Source organism: Staurois parvus, unplaced genomic scaffold (genome assembly GCF_062004578.1).
Source record: "Staurois parvus isolate SC_StPar_1 unplaced genomic scaffold, SC_StPar_1.0 ptg001789l, whole genome shotgun sequence".
Taxonomy (NCBI): Eukaryota; Metazoa; Chordata; class Amphibia; order Anura; family Ranidae; genus Staurois; species Staurois parvus.
The window spans coordinates 24,245-39,542 of record NW_028319585.1 but is presented as its reverse complement, the minus strand read 5'-3'; the positions used below and the strand labels follow the sequence as shown (position 1 = coordinate 39,542).

Genomic DNA, 15,298 nt, shown 5'->3' with positions numbered 1-15,298 from the left:
CACCTGCCAGTGCCCATCAATGCCACATCAATGCCACATATCAGTACCCATCTTAGCTGCCTTTCAGTGTCACCCATCAGTGCCAGTCAGTGCCACCTATCAGTGCTGCCTATCAGTGTCAGTCAGTGCCGCCTATCAGTGCCATATATGAGTGCTGCCTGTCAATGCCCATCAGTGATGCCTGTCAATGCCCATCAGTGCCACCTACCAGTGCCTCCTCATCAGTGCCACCTACCAGTGCCACCTACCAGTGCCTCCTCATCAGTGCCACCTACCAGTGCCTCCTCATCAGTACCACCTACCAGTGCCTCCTCATCAGTGCAGCCTATCAGTGCCCATCACTGCAGCCTCATTAGCGCACATCAGTGAAGGAGAAAAATCACTTATTTACAAAATTTTATAACAAAAACTAATAAAAAAACGTTTTTTTCAAAATTTTCAGTGGCTTTTGGTTTAAGAAAAAATAAAAAACCCTGAGGTGATAAATACCACGAAAAGAAAGCTCTGTCACAAAAAAAAAATGATAAAAATGTCATATGGGTACAGTGTTGCATGACCGCGCAATTGTCATTCAAAGTGCAACAGCGCTGAAAGCTGGAAATTGGCCTGGGCAGGAAGGGGGTAGAAGTGCCCGGTGGGCAGGAAGGGGGTAGAAGTGCCCTGTAGGCAGGAAGGGGGTAGAAGTGCCCGGTAGGCAGGAAGGGGGTAGAAGTGCCCGGGGGGCAGGAAGGGGGTAGAAGTGTCCTGTAGGCGGGAAGGGGGTAGAAGTGCCCGGTAGGCAGGAAGGGGGTAGAAGTGCCCGGTAGGCAGGAAGGGGGTAGAAGTGCCCTGTAGGCAAGAAGGGGGTAGAAGTGCCCTGTAGGCAGGAAGAGGGTAGAAGCGCCCTGTAGGCAGGAGGGGGGTAGAAGCGCCCGGTGGGCAGGAAGGGGGTAGAAGTGCCCTGTAGGCAGGCAGGGGGTAGAAGTGCCCTGGGGGGGCAGGAAGGGGGTAGAAGTGCCCGGTAGGCAGGAAGGGGGTAGAAGTGCCCTGTAGGCAGGAAGGGGGTAGAAGTGCCCTGTAGGCAGGAAGGGGGTAGAAGTGCCCTGTAGGCAGGAAGGGGGTAGAAGTGCCCTGTAGGCAGGAAGGGGGTAGAAGTGCCCGGGAGGCAGGAAGGGGGTAGAAGTGCCCGGGAGGCGAGGGGTTAAAGTGATACTAAAAGGGTTTTTTTTTGGTTAAATAAACATTTACTTGCTTTGTGTGATGGTTTTGCACAGAGCAGCCCTGATCCTCCTATTCTTAGGTCCCCTGCTGCTGCTCCTGGCTCCCCCCCACCTGCTGAGTGTACCCCATAGAAAGCTGCTTGCTCTGGGGGAACTCCTGCATATTTACTCCCGAGCCCCTCTCTGTGTGTCAATCAACTCACAGAGCGTGGCTCCGCCCTGCACTCTCTTCATTGGTTGTGATTGACAGCAGCAGAAGCCAATGGCTCCTGCCGCTGTGACTGAGGGAGTGATTCGCTGCTCTTATTATTTATTTATTTCAGGTACTTATATAGCGCCGTCAATGTACGCAGTGTTTTACATATATATTGTACATTCACATCAGTTCCCGCCCCCAAGGTGCGTACAATCTAAGGTCCCTAACTCACATTCATACATACACATACTAGGGCCAATGTAGACAGGAGCCAATTCACCTACCAGCATGTGTTTGGAGTGTAGGAGGAAACCGGAGAACCTGGAGGAAACCCACGCAGGCACAGGGAGAACATGCAAACTACAGGCAGGTGGTGCCGTGGTTGGGATTCGAACCAATGACCCGAGTACTGCCAGGCAGAAGTTCTAACCATTTAGCCACTGTGCTGCCGATGGATTGAGGGGGGGGGTTAGGTAAGTATTGGGGGCTGGGGGGGGGAAGCTGCATACATGCAGAAAGGTAGAAAGCCTTCAGCCTTTAGAACTGCTTTAACCACTTGCCCTCCGCCCTATAGCAGAAATAATGCTACAGGGCGGCAGGGTTGCACAAAATCACGTTAAAGTGATCTGCATTTCCAGGTAGGGGGCGCGTGTGCTACCCTACCCATGCCGCTATTGGCGGCTATAGATGTCAATCACTGGGTCCCCGCCAGCGATTCCACATGGCGATCATCGGGGAAAGCTGACAGGGGAGAGATCTCTCTCCTGCCGGCAAGGACATGCTGCTTTGTATCTCTCTGCACAGCATGTCTCCCTAGTAAAAACACACACAGCACACACAGTTAACCCTTTGATCGCCCCAGATGTTAACCCCTTCCTGCCCAGTGCCATTAGTATGGTGTCAGTGATTTTTAATAGCACTGATCACTGTATTGGTGTCACTGGGGATGTCAATGGCAGTTAGTCTCCCCCCCCCCCCCCCAGTGTCAGAATGCCCGCCGCAGTCCTGCTATAAGTCGCTGATCGCCGCCATTACTAGTATAAATAAAAAATTTAAATTAAAAGTCCAGTATATATACCGCCATTTGTAAACGCTATAACTTTCATGTAAACCAATTAACCTCTTGGCGCCGGCCGCATGCAAATGTGTGGCCTCTCGGTGTCTGGGCCTTGACGCCGAGCGGCCGCACATTTGCGTGCAATGAAGAAAAGCATATGTGCTGAGACCGCTCCCAGCACACATGTCCGGTACTCATGGAAAGGTCCCGATCTCCTCTTGCAAACAGGACCTTTCCCGATCATGTGACCGCCGTGACAGCGGGCACATGACCCTAAAACCCCGCCTCCCGGCTTCTGAAACCCTTAAAGGGCCAGGAGAAGCCGGCGCCAAGGGGTTAATTTCCATTTATTGAGATTTTTTTTGTTTAAGTAATGGCATGTAGCAGAATACATTTTGGCCTACATTTATGAAGGAATTAGATTTTTTTTTTTAATTTTTGTATTGGACATGTTTTATAGCAAAAAGTAAAAAATATTGTTTGTTTTTTCTTTCAAAATTGTCAGTCTTTTTTTGTTTATAGCACAAAAAATAAAAACCGCAGGGGCGATCAAATACCACCAAAAGAAAGCTCTATTTCTGGGAAAGAACTAACCTAAAATTTTGTTTATGTACAGCGTTGCATAACCGTGCAATTGCGAGTTACAGTAACGCAGCGCTGTATTCTAAAAAATGGGCTGGTCAGGAAAGGGGGGGGGGGGATGGAACCCTCTGGAGGGCGAGGGGTTAAAGCCTAACTTTCCTATGATATCAAGTTGTTCATCTGAGCCATCCTGTCCCAAAACAAACTGTTTGCTAACAGATGCCCCCAGTGTGAGTGCTGCATGAACTGCGTGTAGCATCATCTACATACAGCGCTGTGTTTTGGCAGCGTGACAGCGACTTCCCATCCTGTTCCTGGAACAAAATCGAATCGGGCGGAGCACTGCTCGGCCATTCATGGGAAGCCTTGTATTTTTATGAATGAATGCAAGGCTTCCTCTGATTAGCTGAGGTGGAGAGGGTTAGGTCATCTGCCGCCTCTCCACCTCAGCCAATCAGATAAAGCCTTGTATTCATTCATAAAAATACAAGGCTTCCCATGAATGGCCGAGCAGTGCTCCGCCCGATTCGATTTTGTTCCAGGAACAGGATGGGAAGTTGCCGTAATGCTGCCAAAACACAGCGCTGTATGTAGATGATGCTATGTAGTTTTATACAGTATTGACAGCCACTGCATTGATTACAGTAACCCTTACATGTACCCAGTGAAGTGACTGGCCTCAGGTGGTACACAGGGATGAAACAAATCCTCCTACATAAGTTGTACCTGTTTATCTGCAGCCTTCTCTTCATCCGAAGATCAGGAAGATCACATTCAGAAAATCCTCAACCAGAATAGTACAAAGACCTTTTTAACCGCTCCTTGAAATACTGCTACAGGGCGGCACAGATATGCAAAATCACGTATATATATATATACAGGTGATCTAGCATTTCCGGGTAGGGGGCGCACGCGAGCGACTTATAGCGGGACTGCGGTGGACATTCTGACACTGGAGGGAACTGACTTGGTGTCACTGACATCCCCAGACACACCAATAGAGTGATCAGTGCTTTTGTACTAATGGCACTGGGCAGGAAGGGGTTAACATGAGGGGCGATCAAAGGGTTGACTGTGTGCAGGGAGTGTTTTACTAGGGGGTGGTGTCTGAGTGCTTCACTGTAATCACACTGCTCCGGATGGCTGTGCTGTGCAGTGTGCCCGAGCTGACAGGGAGGAGAACTGTTAGTAAAAAAAACAGTCCTTCTCCCTGTCGGAGATCCTCGGAAATCACCGGGTGCCGGCAAGTAATTACCGACTGGGAACCGGTGATTGACAGCCGTGGCTGCGAATGGCCGTACGGGTAGGGCGCGCGCCCAGAGGCGTCCCTAGAGTTTGTGTCACCCAGTGTGGTAACACGTGGTGTCACCCCTCCAGAGGAAGGAGTGGCGCCGGCGTAGCGATAAAATGAGTATCCCCTGAAGCAACTGCACATGTGCCGGTTTCAGGCCGAAGAAGCCGATCTCTGACTTTTGCACAGAGCCGGCGATCGGCTTCTTAGGCCTGAAACCGGCACATGAGCAGTTGCTTCAGGGAATACTCACTTTACCGCTACACTGGGGCGGGGGCAGCGTGCCAGCATCCTGCTCCTGCACCGCCTGTGATGGTGTCACCCGGTGCGGCCCACTCCCTCCTAGGGACGCCACTGTGCGTGCCCCCCTACCCAGAATTGCAAAATCACGTATATATGATTTTGCACACCCGTGCCGCCCTGTAGCAGTATTTCTGCAATAGGGCGGACGGGAAGCGGTTAATTACATGTTGAAGTTACTATAGGCATATATTACATACAAAACAAACATTTGTTACCGTAAGCGATCGTCAGCACAGGTTGTGAGGATACGATTGCCTGTGACTGGGGAGAAGTATGCGGAGGACACACTTTTCGAGTGCCCAGGTAAGGAGACCACAGGGCGAAGCTTCTTATTGGAGATCTGCCTGACATCATAAACACAGACATCTCTGCGAAGACAGAAAACACACAAATTAAAGGTTGATGCGGTTTCCTCACCTCTCATAAGGGTCTGTAATCTTCTGCCTGAACTGCGATAAAGATTATTTAACCATCTCCCGTCCGGCCGTTGTATATAAATGGCCAGACGGTGGCAGTGCAGGGTGCAGGGAGTTTATAAACGGCCTCCCCGCACCCTGCTTGTGCGTGCTCCCTGGGAGCGCGCAGCACCACGATTCGGTGCCCGCTGTGTCCTCTTGACACAGTGGAACACCGATCATCGGACGGGAACTCTGTGTGAGGTCCCGATCATGTGATCACTGATTGGCCAATCAGTGATCACATGCAGAGTAGTAAGCAAGATGTCACTTCTGGCATCATTGCTTACTACGTGTGAAATCTGTGAACGATCACAGAGATAACATGGTACAGGGCTATTCACAACAGCCTTGTACCATGTGACAAGCTGTGACCAATCACAGCTCACACAGTAGTTTTCAATGGCTGCAAGAATGCAGACAGAGAGAAGGAGAAATGATTGCTTTTACAGCCTTTATGGTTGTAAAAGCAATCAGTGTAAAAAAAAAAAAAAAATCTTCATAAACCCCCACAAGTAGTACAATGTCACCATGGTGACTGTACTGCTAGGGTGACAGTATGTAAAAAAAAAAAAAAAAGAAATAAAAAATAATATATAAAAAATACAAAAAAAAAAAATGTAAAAACAAAAAAAAAAAAGTTTAAAAATTATAATTTTTGGTTACAAACTAATTTGGGTTATTTTATTTTTTTTTTCACTAAAAATATAACAGAATAAATTTTGGCCAAGATTTATGATGAAATACTATTTATTTGCAAAATTTTATAAGAAAAACGGTTTCAAAATTTTTGGACATTTAATTTACATAGTAAAAAAAATAAAAATCCCAGCGGTGAATAAATACCACCAAAATAAAGTTTTATCTGTCTCAAAAAAATGCTAATAAATTCATATGGGTACAGTGTTGCATGACTGCGCAATTCTCATTCAAAGTGTGATAGCGCTGAAAGCTGAAAATTGGCCTGGACAGGAAGGGGGTGAAAGCGTCCGGACTGGAAGGGGGGGAAAGCGTCCGGACTGGAAGGGGGGGAAAGCGTCCGGACTGGAAGGGGGGGAAAGCGTCCGGACTGGAAGGGGGGGAAGCGTCCGGACTGGAAGGGGGGGGAAGTGTCCAGACTGGAAGGGGTTAAAAGTAATTTTCTGCAGATGTGTGGCCGAGCGCTTTATCCGTCTCTTAATGACGGCGGAATGGAAATCGCTGGACGGGGCACATCTCCAAATACTTCAGCACATAAATGTGTTCCCTCTGCTGACTCTGCACGGCAAGCTTCTCTTACACAGGAGGTATTGATAGCTCCGGCACTATTCCTATACCATGCATGCTGCTCGGGTTACTGCCAAACAATTCAGAAATTGCGTATAAGAATCTCTATAAATCCACATTTATACAACCAGTTCTAAGCAGCGCTGTGCAAGTTCCTAAATCAGAACTTCACTCTCTCACGTAACACGGACTATTTTAACCTCCCTAGCAGTCTGATTATGTCCGTATTTCTGTGCTCAAAGCGGTATTTTTTTTGCATGGAAATCTGTATTTTTTTTTTTATTGTCGGCCTGTAATTTTTAGGAATAACTCCCTGAAATCTGTCCGGACAAGAGTCTAGTAAACATCCCGGGGAGGATAAAATTTGAAACACGAAATCATAAATTATAATTTAATAAATAATCATAAAATAATAATATAATAATAATAAATGTAATTCAATAATATAATCAAACCAAAAACACTGAAATGTGAAATAGAGCGCCAAGTTCGCACATCGCTGAGCAAAGTCGCAGAATCGTTTTCAGTGTCTGATGAGGAATTTCCCCCACCAATCATTATCACTCAATTCTGCAAGTGGTTCTGATTTGCTATCGCTGTTCTCTAGCTGGTCTAAAACCGCGTCTGACCTAAAGGGACGCTTTTTGGACGCCATGGACGTTTCTCAGTTTCCAGGCAGAAAGAACAGTAAAAATGCAGGCAGGGCGCCGGACAAAGCACTCGGGACACAATGTATGTGAAATGGTTTGATACAGGAATGTTATACTATGAGATTTTAGTGGATTTAGTGAATGTCACTATTTCACATTTTTTAATTTCCCGCCAATTCCGTCCCCTGTATGTCCCAACGCTTGCAGGGACCTGAAGACGGATGCCGGCATCGGCCGGAGGACATTGCCGGGGACACTGCAGGGGGGACATCGCGGGACAAGCTAAGTGAAGAAGAGATCCCGGAGCAACACTGCAGTGTATTCCCGAGTGTAGCTCAGGGGGGGGGTCACCGCTTGTGGTGCTGAAACTTTACCCCGAGCTACACTCAGGAATACCGCCAGGGGGGTTAATCCTTTTGCTGCTAGCATTAGTAAAAGAAAAAAAAAAAATTATGAGGTGAGTATAACATGTTTGTTATTTTATTTAAAACATTTTTTCACTTTAGTAACACTTTAAGATGGTCAGCCAGAAATTCTAGGGGGGTGATTTTCTCAGCAAAATAAAACACGGAGACATGGATGGATGGGTGAGATTGCTTTGAATATTAAAAATAAATGATATAGAGTTTTTTGTTTGTGCTGCTCAGATGTAGTTCCGCTTTACGTTTACAAGTGTTACTAGTTACTTCCAGCCTGCCGTTACACCGAACACGGGAAAAGATTTTACGGCGAATGCAAAAACTCTCGTTTCTCTTCTGTTCATTGAAGGACACAGCCGGGTCTCTAGACTTCGAGCTTTGGACCCTCCCCAAAGCAATGCCAGAGAGGATACCCATATTTTTTGGGGGAATCCAGAAAAAGCAAACCCAGGGCAAGGAAAACCGCCAAAAGTGATCCGATGCGCCCACCCCAGGAAGAACACTCACAGTCTGCAGCGGCTTCTGGGATCTGTAGTCCCACAGCAGTAAACTTGACAAAAGGCAAGGTGTCTCCAGGGGGGAGTGAACATCTCTGATTCACAACGCAGGTGTCTCTAGCCCGGCTGTGGCACTGCAATGGTATGAACCCAAAAGAACCATTGAACATGTCCATCAAGGGGATAAGCCCCTCTGGGCCACTTTAACCACCTCCCATCCGGCCATTGTATATAAATGGCCGGACGGTGGCAGTGCAGGGCGGGTGGCTGTTTTATAAACGGCCTCCCCGCCCCCTGCCCGCGATCCAGTGCCCACTGTGTTCTCCGGACACAGTGGAACACCAATCGTCATACGGGACCTCTGTGCGAGGTCCCGATCATGTGATCACTGATTGGCCAATCAGTGATCACATGCAGAGTAGTAAGCAAGATGTCACTTCTGACATTGCTTACTACGTGTGAAATCTGTGAATGATCACAGAGATCACATGGTACAGGGCTATTCACAACAGCCTTGTACCATGTGACAAGCTGTGACCAATCACAGCTCACACAGTAGTTCTCAATGGCTGCAAGAATGCAGCCAGAGAAAAGGAGAAATTATTGCTTTTGCAGCCTTTATGGGTGTAAAAGCAATCAGTGTAAAAAAAAAAAAATCTTTATCACCCCCCACAAGTAATACAGTGTCACCATGGTGACACTGTACTGCTAGGGTGACAGTATGTAAAAAAAAAAAAAATTAAAATGTAAAAAAAAATGTTTAAAAATAATAATTTTTGGTTATAAACTAATTTGGGTTTTTTTTTTTAGTAAAAAGATAACAGAATAAATTTTGGATAAGATTTCTGATGAAATATTATTTATTTGCAAAATTTTATAAGAAAAACACTTTTTTTTTCAAAATTTTGGGACTTTTTCATTTACATAGCAAAAAAATAAAAATCCCAGCGGTGAATAAATACCACCAAAATAAAGCTTTATCTGTCTAAAAAAAATGCTAAAAAATTCATATGGGTACAGTGTTGCATGACCGCGCAATTGTCATTCAAAGTGTGATATCGCTGAAAGCTGAAAATTGGCCTGGACAGGAAGGGGGGGGATGAAAGTGTCCGGACTGGAAGGGGGTGAAAGTGTCCGGACAGGAAGGGGGGGGGGGGGGGTGAAAGTGTCCGGACTGGAAGGGGGTGAAAGTGTCCGGACTGGAAGGGGGGGAAAGTGTCCAGATAGGAAGGGGGTGAAAGTGTCCGGACTGGAAGGGGGGGGGGTGAAAGTGTCCGGACTGGAAGGGGGTGAAACTGTCCAGACTGGAAGGGGGGGGGGGGTGAAAGTGTCCGGACTGGAAGGGGGTGAAAGTGTCCGGACTGGAAGGGGGGGAAAGTGTCCGGACTGGAAGGGGGGGAAAGTGTCCGGACTGGAAGGGGGTGAAAGTGTCCGGACAGGAAGGAGGTGAAAGTGTCCGGACTGGAAGGGGGGGAAAGTGTCCGGACTGGAAGGGGGTGAAAGTGTCCGGACTGGAAGGGGGGGGAAAGTGTCCAGATAGGAAGGGGGTGAAAGTGTCCGGACTGGAAGGGGGGGGGTGAAAGTGTCCGGACTGGAAGGGGGTGAAACTGTCCAGACTGGAAGGGGGGGGGGGGTGAAAGTGTCCGGACTGGAAGGGGGTGAAAGTGTCCGGACTGGAAGGGGGGGAAAGTGTCCGGACTGGAAGGGGGGGAAAGTGTCCGGACAGGAAGGAGGTGAAAGTGTCCGGACTGGAAGGGGGGGAAAGTGTCCGGACTGGAAGGGGGGGAAAGTGTCCGGACTGGAAGGGGGGGAAAGTGTCCGGACTGGAAGGGGGGGAAAGTGTCCGGACAGGAAAGGGGGTGAAAGTGTCCGGATAGGAAGTGGTTAACATAGAAGTAGAGTGGTCGCAGTTGATCCTGCCTGAGCAAGAATCTGCATGCGCTCTACAGTACTGGGGAGACTACCAGGATCTATGTATCCGGCTCGTCACTCATAGTTGATTGATTATAGAACAAAAGTCTGAGCTGTGAGTTGCAGATGTGAAGGGGGGGGGAGGAGGGGGTTGGCCACCAGCAATGACATTTCTTTTTTGGTTGTACCTAGTATCCTATTCCCAAAGGTCATGATCCAGAGATCCGGCTGTGTCCTTCAATGAAAGGAATCCCCTGCAAATCTCAGCAACAAGAATCATCTACTGCCACGGCTGGGATTGACTCTTGAGGGTTGATGTACTAAAAACTGGAGCACTTGCAGTCTGGAACAGCTGTGCGCGGTAGCCAATCAGCTTGTTCAGTTACCCCCGGTTCACATCTATGTGGCCGTGCGGACCGCGTTTTGCATGGGCATGAGAGCCCAATCATTTGAATGGACTCCCGTGCCCGTGACACGCAGGGAAAAGTCCCGGCACTTCTTTGGAAAACGCAGCCGAGGTTCCCAGTACGGTTGCGTTTTCCAGTGCGGGTGGCGTGTTATTAGTAATGGCACGGGTCCGCATTTCTCTGTGCAGGTGGTGCGGCTCAATTGAATTTACCCCAGGTGAGCTCCAATCACAGCGTAGAAACATCTCGGCAAAAATCAAGAGAAATGGGAGGAACCTGAGCTAAATTTCAATTGTTGCAAAGGGTCTGAATACTTATGACCAGGGGCGGACTGACCATTTGGAAACTCGGGAACTGCCCGAGGGCCCGGGGTCAGTAGGGGGCTCTATGAGATGCCCCTGGTACCTTTTTTATAGGCTTTTTTGAGTTTGGGCAAGGACACAGGGGCCCCATGATCCCCTATTGCCCGGGGGCCCCATGAGTTGTCAGTCCGCCCCTGCTTATGACAGTGTGATATTTAATTTTTTTTTTCTATAAATTCAGAATTTCTTCTAATGGCACTTGCCCACGGGTCCACAATTCTCTGTGCGGGTGCACGGATTTTCGTGCAGATCCGCAGCGGCACTACCCGCACAGATGTGAACCGGGGGGGGTTAAAGCTTTGACAATAAAACCTGGAAGGTGATTGGTTTCTTTGCAGAGCTGCACCAGATTTTGCGCGCTCCAGTTTTAGTAAATCTCTCCCCTTTTGTGTGCGTCCAGGAAATTGGTGTCACAAATAGCTGCAACCATCAACAGCCTGTCATTGCAGCCTACGGGCTCCAGCAATCCGCATGCAGCTGTGAATCCCAGCAGCAGGAATCAGTAGATGGTTGACACTGGGATTCGCGGCGTGGCTAAACGCCTGTGTGCACGAAGACTAATAAAGTTTTTCCATTACTTCAGCGCTGTGAACTAACTGAGGTTTTAAATGTAATAGGAAATTGCAGCATGCAACAAAGCCGGGGTCTAAGAAAGGAATGTGTGTGCGGCCCCCACACTTACCCGGCTCCTGCTACAACGCACAGCTCTCTCTGCAATGGATGCACACTGACCGTGCGGGGGCTCGACAAGTCTACAGGAGCTTGTACTTCGTAGGATGTTCCACGGGTTCTACGATCCATCAGTGACACCTTCGAATCCCAGTGACTGACTATCAGGACAGAACCATCAGCTGAATAGAACCCGAAGGAAGAGAAGCTTTCCTCCTCGTCACGATAGATCTGGAGAGAAATAGGACAAGCCTTACGTCACTCCTTGTCAGGAAACCGCCAAGTCCGGAGTCAAGGAACGTATAGATTATTATTCAAAATCTCTAGAATAAACCCGAATTCCAGCATTTACCTTGGATAACGTGTGTAAAATATACGAGGTGTAATCCTGGACTCCCGTCTGTCCTTTATGGACTTTCAACCCCAAATCTTGTAGACTCTGCCTCCGAAACATCTCCATAATACGCCTCTTTATAACCATTGAAACCACTAAGCAACCTATTCCCTCCCTGGTTATCTCTCACCTTGACTAATGTAACTCCCTCCTCATTGGCCGACCTCATCGCAGGCTATCCCCTCTTCAGTCTATCATGAATGCTGCTGCCAGACTCATCCACCTAACTAACCGTTCTGTATCTGCCACCCCTCTCTGCCAATCCCTCCACTGGCCTCCACTAAGTGTCCTCCACCCCTCTCTGCCAATCCCTCCACTGGCCTCCACTCAGTGTCCTCCATCTCTCTCTGCAAATCCCTCCACTGACCTCCATTCAGTGTCCTCCACCCCTCTCTGCCATTCCCTCCACTGGCCTCCATTCAGTGTCCTCCACCCCTCTCTGCCAATCCCTCCACTGGCCTCCATTCAGTGTCCTCCACCCCTCTCTGCCAATCCCTCCACTGGCCTCCATTCAGCGTCCTCCATCCCTCTCTGCCAATCCCTCTACTGGCCTCCATTCAGCGTCCTCCACCCCTCTCTGCCAATCCCTCCACTGACCTCCATTCAGTGTCCTCCACCCCTCTCTGCCAATCCCTCCACTGACCTCCATTCAGTGTCCTCCACCCCTCTCTGCCAATCCCTCCACTGACCTCCACCCCTCTCTGCCAATCCCTCCACTGGCCTCCATTCAGTGTCCTCCACCCCTCTCTGCCAATCCCTCCACTGGCCTCCATTCAGTGTCCTCCACCCCTCTCTGCCAATCCCTCCACTGGCCTCCATTCAGTGTCCTCCACCCCTCTCTGCCAATCCCTCCACTGACCTCCACCCATCTCTGCCAATCCCTCCACTGGCCTCCATTCAGTGTCCTCCACCCCTCTCTGCCAATCCCTCCACTGGCCTCCATTCAGTGTCCTCCACCCCTCTCTGCCAATCCCTCCACTGGCCTCCATTCAGTGTCCTCCACCCCTCTCTGCCAATCCCTCCACTGGCCTCCATTCAGTGTCCTCCACCCCTCTCTGCCAATCCCTCCACTGGCCTCCATTCAGTGTCCTCCACCCCTCTCTGCCAATCCCTCCACTGGCCTCCATTCAGTGTCCTCCACCCCTCTCTGCCAATCCCTCCACTGGCCTCCATTCAGTGTCCTCCACCCCTCTCTGCCAATCCCTCCACTGGCCTCCATTCAGTGTCCTCCACCCTTCTCTGCCAATCCCTCCACTGACAAACACCTAACAAACACTGACCTCATCGAAGACAGAACGAGTGACATCACCGCAGCGCACCGAGCCATCATAGCTGAGTGACAGCAAATGAGCCGGATTCCTTGGACAGAACGCCAGGCAGCCGACACTACGTGAATGGAGTTCAAACATATAAATTCCACCATCATCAGACTTGTTATCCTACAAAACAAAGAATAAGTTGAATATGAGTGCGGATTATTACTACTACTATTACTACTACAGGTACTTGTATAGTGCTGTCAATTTCCGCAGCGCTTTACATATATATTGTACATTCACATCAGTCCCCGCCCCCGAAGAGCGTACAATCTAAGGTCCCTAACTCACATTCATACATACACATACTAGGGACAATTTAGACAGGATCCAATTCACCTCCCAGCATGTCTTTGGAGTGTGGGAGGAAACCGGAGTAACCGGAGGAAACCCATGCAGTAAGAGGGAGAACATGCAAACTCCAGACAGGTGGTTGGGATTTGAACTGACGACCCCAGTGCTGCTAGGCAGAAGTGCTAACCACTTAGCCCTTGCTGATCAGTGGATCTGTAATTTCCCACTACACCACTGCAAAGTCATGGCTACCACTCCCATAAAATCAGGCCAACCAGCCCGATGCAAAACGTCTTCCAGGGATGTTGAATTTCTATCGTCCAACGCCTGGGATATGTAGTTCCGGGCATCGGGCAGGAAGCTTTTTTTTAGCTCTGCTGTGGGCAAGCAGCGGGCTCACCTGTCAGGTGATAGCTTTCGGACGGCAGCGCTGCCGCCCGATTGCTTTCACACAGTGCCAGCCTCCTCCCCCCGTGTGTGAACCTCCCACTCACAAAGTCTCACAGGCTCCGCTTGCCCATCTGCGGGCCCGGGACTGGCTCTGTGTGCGCTGGCGACTAGAGGGGAGGGAGGAGAGCGAACACGTCCGCTCCCCTTCCTTTCTTGTCCTGACCCAAAAGTCACTTCCAGGTCCCCATTCACAGATTCCCAGCCATTGAGGGAAAGGATATAATGCAGTGCGATGTACACTGCATTACATGCAGGGGAGCACAGGGGAGACATTGGGGGTCTTACAGACCCTGGATGTCTCATTAAAGAGAACCTTTCACCAAAAAAAATCACATAGGAGACTTTTTGTCCCCTATGTGATGAAGATAAAAAGTTAAATTAAAAAAAAAAAATTTAAATAATAAAAAAGTCAAAAGTTGCACCCAAGCACGTAACATCCCCTCAAAAGAAAAAAGAAAAAGAAAAAAAGGGAGCCCCACCCCCACACATACAAAAGTAAATGCTCATGAAAATGTTCATTGCGAAACATATGTCACATATCGCCGCGCACGCCAGAATGAGAGCAATAATTCTTGCAGGAGACCTCCTCCGAAACACTAAACCGATGACCTATAAGGGGCATAATAAGGGTCCCCTATAAAAAATATAGGGTACTGAAATTTTACACCATTTCACGAGCACACGCAAATTTAAGGTTTGACATGTTGGATATCTATTTACTTGGTGGAACCTCATCTTTTATACTTTACAAAAAAATAGGGTCATTTATTGCTGTTTTCTGCCCTAAAATTAATTTAGGTGTATTATTTAGTGAAATTTTGCGTTTCCTAGACCTTTACAATAATATCATGCGACATCAAAAATTGGAACTATCACTATTTTATTCTCTAGGATCTTCGCCTTCAGAAAATATCTCGTGTTTGGGGGTTTCGTGTAATCTTCAAGCGTAAAATGATTTTTTAAACGTGTGCAAAAACGGCTCTGGTATCAAGAAGGATAAGCCGGGCACTCCCCTTCCCTGACAAGCACCCAATCGGTGCTCATTACACTGCACAGTCTCTCCCCTCCCTGCTGGTTCCTGGGTGCAGTGCTGGAGACAGGCAGGGAGGGGAGGAGGAGACAGGCAGGGAGGGGAGGAGGAGACAGGCAGGGAGGGGAGGAGGAGACAGGCAGGGAGGGGAGGAGGAGACTGACAGCGCAATGTTAAAAAAAGTAAACGTTTACGTTGCCATAAAGCCTCTTTTGATTTAAAAAGTCCCGACATTCCTAACAGAGCCTCAGATTTAAATATGGTTTTGGTTAAAATTGATTTTTATTTTTATATCGGGACAAGTAGACGGTCGTGCGGGACAAGTAGACGGTCGTGCGGGACAAGTAGACCGTCGTGAGGGACAAGTAGACCGTCGTGAGGGACAAGTAGACCGTCGTGAGGGACAAGTAGACCGTCGTGAGGGACAAGTAGATGGTCATGAGGGACAAGTAGATGGTCATGAGGGACAAGTAGATGGTCATGAGGGACAAGTGTCATGAGGGACAAGTAGATGGTCATGAGGGACAAGTAGATGGTCATGAGGGACAAG

The 15,298-nt window shown here is 48.7% G+C and overlaps 1 protein-coding gene across 1 annotated transcript in view; it reads right to left on the bottom strand.

The window, feature by feature from the left end:
• Positions 1 to 15,298, bottom strand: part of LOC149434269 (WD repeat-containing protein 76-like) — a gene marked incomplete at its 5' end in the record, with an annotated part of 42,433 nt that overhangs the window by 5,941 nt on the left and 21,194 nt on the right. Inside the window, 3 exons of the mRNA XM_089663858.1 lie at positions 4,844 to 4,996; positions 11,278 to 11,495; positions 12,939 to 13,097. Of these exons, the coding sequence (XP_089519984.1) occupies positions 4,844 to 4,996; positions 11,278 to 11,495; positions 12,939 to 13,097 (530 nt within the window). The remainder of the gene's footprint in view (positions 1 to 4,843; positions 4,997 to 11,277; positions 11,496 to 12,938; positions 13,098 to 15,298) is intronic.